The sequence below is a fragment of the Humulus lupulus genome, chromosome 1 (genome assembly GCF_963169125.1).
Source record: "Humulus lupulus chromosome 1, drHumLupu1.1, whole genome shotgun sequence".
NCBI classification, from domain to species: domain Eukaryota; kingdom Viridiplantae; phylum Streptophyta; class Magnoliopsida; order Rosales; family Cannabaceae; genus Humulus; species Humulus lupulus.
The window spans coordinates 63,842,947-63,847,186 of NC_084793.1; the positions used below are offsets into that span (position 1 = coordinate 63,842,947).

Consider the following 4,240-nt stretch of genomic DNA (forward strand, 5'->3'; position numbering starts at 1 on the left):
TGATTCATTCCTGGCTCGTTATGGAGTATATCATCGAAAAGCTTTGCCTTACCACCCTCAATCAAATGGGCAAGCTGAAATTTCAAACAGAGAAATCAAAAGCATCCTTGAGAAGACCGTTGACAGTTCGAGGAAAAATTGGTCGAAGAAGTTAGATGATGCGATTTGGGCCTACAGAACTGCAATCAAAACACCAATAGGTATGTCTCCTTATAGGTTGGTGTTTGGTAAAGCGTGTCACTTACCAGTTGAGTTGGAGCATAGGGCATTCTGGGCTATGAAAAAATTAAATTTTGATTGGAGTGCAGCCAGTGAACGAAGGTCGTTGCAAATGAATGAACTTGATGAGTTCAGATGTGAGGCTTATGAAAATGCCAAGATTTATAAGGAGAGAACAAAGGCTTGGCTTGACAAGAACTTAGTCAGGAAAGAGTTCCAACCAGGGCAGAAGGTACTTCTTTTTAATTCAAGATTGAGACTTTTTCCTGGCAAATTGAAGTCAAGATGGTCAGGACCATTCACTGTTGTTCAGGTCTTCCCATATGGTTCTGTAGAAGTTCAGGGCAACTCAGGTGATTCCTTTAAAGTCAATGGCCAGAGATTGAAACCATACTTGGGTGGTACTTTTGATCAAGCAAAGTCTATCCTCCTTCTGAAGCCTCTCTAAAGAGGGGTTCAACGTCCGGCTAAATGACGTTAACGACAGCGCTTGTAGGAGGCATCCTATGTTTTATGTGTTATTTATTGTACTTTTGTATTTGTAAACAATGGATATTTGGTTTATTTTTTTGGACTTGTAGAATCGTGGAAAACGTGAAAAATCAAAAAAATAAATTTTTTTTTATAAAGAAAACGAAAAAAAATGGTGAATTCTTAAGGGTCGCGGCATAGCCATATAATGTCTCGGCATTGGGGGTTCAAGAGGCCCATGAATTTTTAAGAAAAGGGGCGGGTCGCGACATGGCTGAGGAGGGTTGCGCCATTGAAACCCAGTTTTCCCATAAAAGAGAGGCGGGCCGCGACATAGATATCATAATGCCGCGGCATTATATGCTGGAAATTTGATGCGGGCCGCGGCATGGTCAAAGTAATGTCGCGGCCCGTGTCCGAAATCAGGGGTAAAAAGCCCTAATTTTGCCATCATTCTCATTCACTCTCAAAATCTTCTTTTTACCATAGTATTCTCTCTCAATTCTTCCTACCCCTTCTCCATCTTGAGACTTTCATCAGCCAAAGAGATAAAAAGGAGAAGTCTTGTGACCTTCAAGTAAGTGTCTCACATCTATTCTAGTGCTTTTTGATTGGAGAATAGATTACATTTGATATTGTGGACTGTTTTGTGTTTTTCTTGTGAGACATTTAAGGGGTTTGTTAATTGTTTTGCTGGGAATCAGTGGTTGGGTTGTTTATTTTTGTAACTTAGTAATTGTTGGGGGAGTGAAACCAAGGGGGGGTTTATTCTGTTATTGTATTGAAAAAAACAATGGGTCCTAAGAGAAATCCTCCGAGAGGTGCTGCCTCAAAGAAAGCCTCTTCATCCCGCTCTCAACCAACACCCCCTCCTCCTCCGGCTGATTATGACACGCAGTTATTTGTCAATAAGGAAGTCACTGACTTGTTCAAAAAAATTCATAAGAAATCTGTGGTAAGGGAAAGGGGATTTGAGTTTCATGAGGAACCCTTTGTACAAAACCCTACTTATGATATCATCAGGGCTGAAATAATGCGACGCAATTGGGGTTTCTTCTGCGACTCTACCTGTGTGGGAATGGCCAACTACTCTCAAATGTTTGATTTCTTTGCCAATTTCCCATATCTTGATGCATAAAAGAAAAATTTTGTTAGGGGTAAAATGGTGCCTACGGAATCTTATTCATTTAACCAATTACTGCACCTCTCTACATTGTCTGCGCAAGAGGACGAACATTGGTAGTTGGCCCATTTTGATGAGCCAGATTATGATGCTGTGGCTGCAGTTCTGAGTATGGAAGGTGCACGGTTCAATTATCATAATGGAAAGCCCAAAGACATGAACAGGTGGCAGCTCAATCCAATTGTGAAGGCATGGGTTCATTTTGTAAGTTCACGTTTATTGCCGACCTCCCATCTTTCTACTGTTGATAGAGAGCGCTGCTTGTTGGTTTATGCTATCATGACCAAAATGACAGTTGATGTGGGCCGAATAATTCGCTAAAGCATTCGCAACATCAGCAAATTCAATACTACAGCTGATGTTGCCCATGGTACTTTTCTCTCGACCTTATGTAACACTTATGAGGTACCAGTCTACCCAAGCGATCTAGTTCGGAAGCCAATGGGGCCAATCAATCAGACTCTGTTCACGGCATTCCCTTCGGCTTCTCTTACGCCGCCTTCCCTTGGCTAGCATTATAAGCATAGAAGGCCTGATGAACCAGCTGATATTGATCAAGAAGAGGAGGAAGAAGCAGAGGAAGCAGGCCCTAGTATTCCACCTCCGAATTTGGCAATTGGTGGGCCTATTGATGAGCACACGCAGCGCACGCATGATCGTTTGGATTATCTTATTCAGCAGAACCAATACTTAATCCAATCGCATCATGCGCAAAATCAGCATTATAATGACTTCATGGTGCAACAAAATGAGTATGGGCGGGTTCACATAGAGGAGTTGAATGCCTTACTAACGAGGTGGACTATGAGCTCTGCTGATGAGAATGACTTCACTCCTCCGCCTCAGTACTCTCCATACCAGTGGCCGCCTCCACCACCTCCTCCGCCATACTGATGTGGCGTCAGGTAAGTTCTCTTCCTTTGTTCTTTTCTTTATCACATTGGGGACAATGTGCATCTTAAGTTTGGGGGGGAGCTTATTTTGTTTTATTTTTATTTTGTGCATTGTTCAGTTTAGCTTTTAGTCTCTTGTGTTATTTTCTGTGGTTGTTTAGTGTAACTGTTAAGCCATCATTCTTGTATGTTGTTGCTTTGTCTTTGCCTGTGAAAAGGAAATTGAATTCAACTGTGTGCTTGGTTCAAATGTTTTAGAGTTTAATTTAAAGGTTTTGTGGGAAATTTTTAATATGTTTTGAAAATGCAACATTTTGGATTTTATTATATATGTTTGACTATGGTTGGTGGTATGACAATTTGAATTTGATAGAACTTGCATTATTTGGCATTTGAGACGAAATCCTTGATGACATGTGTTTTGAAAAGTGATTTAGGCAATTTTATTGGATCGATTGTGCCTTTCAAGCCAACCTTGATTTAATTCTCCCTAGATACCCTCTTTGAGCCTAAAAGTCTACATTTTATTGTTAAACACTTGTTTTGAGCTTAACCGAATACTTTATTATTTTTCAGTTCCTAGATTTGTACCATAAGCTTATAAAATATATAAAAAAAAAGGGGATTGATTTATAATGGGTGTTATTCTTGTGTATTGGTGTTGGCAATAGAAAAAAAAATTTCAAGAAAAGATTGAGAAAATATATAAAAAAAAAAGAGAGAGATTTGAGAGAAACTACTTTTCTTTTGATGTCCCCATTAAAATGCATAAGTTTGGGGGAAAGGTAGTATATAAAAAAATAAAAAAATAAAGAAAACTCTCTAGTGTTTAAATTTCTCAATCTTTGGAAATAAAGAGGATCTTTGGGTTGTGTTAAATTGTGTTGTGAATATCAAGTTTGGGTGTAAAGTTTATATGCTTATGGTAATGTTGAGCCTAAATGACAATTTCATCTACCCTTGCCTAAGCCTATCGCTATAACCCGTGAAAGTCCTTTTGATTTCAAAACACGTGTTATTGACATTAGTGGAGAAGGTTAAGTAATGCAAGCATATTGAAAAATTGGTTTGTGGAATTGTCTGGAATGAGTTGAGCATATATGATAGAGTCCAAGTGTTGTAGTCATTTTCGTGATATATTATTGATTTCCCTAATTGAACTTTACAAATTGGACTTTAAGGCAATTGAGCTGAAATTCTGGTTATTAATATTGCAATTGAGATTTCATGAGTTTTGGCAAAGCAGTGTAGATGGTAATGATGGTTTAGCTTGTTTGTTTCTTCTTCATAGTTTAACTTGGTCTTTACTCGAGGGCGAGTAAAGGTTAAGTTTGGGGGAGTTTGTTGAGTCTAGTTTTTGTCATGTTTAGGTGATGTTTTAAGTAGTCCTTTATTTCGTTTTTCTTTCATTTAGTGCGGGTTTATGCTTTGTTTGTTTATCTTTGTGAATATCAGGAAGAATTGAGCACTTGGA

The 4,240-nt window shown here is 38.8% G+C and overlaps 1 protein-coding gene across 1 annotated transcript; it reads left to right on the plus strand.

Moving 5' to 3' along the window:
* The first annotated feature begins 202 nt into the window (after positions 1–202).
* LOC133815659 (uncharacterized) lies at positions 203–667 on the plus strand. The gene has a single exon (XM_062248473.1). The coding sequence runs from the start codon at positions 203–205 to the stop codon at positions 665–667; it is 465 nt and encodes a 154-aa protein (XP_062104457.1).
* The last annotated feature ends 3,573 nt before the right edge of the window (positions 668–4,240 follow it).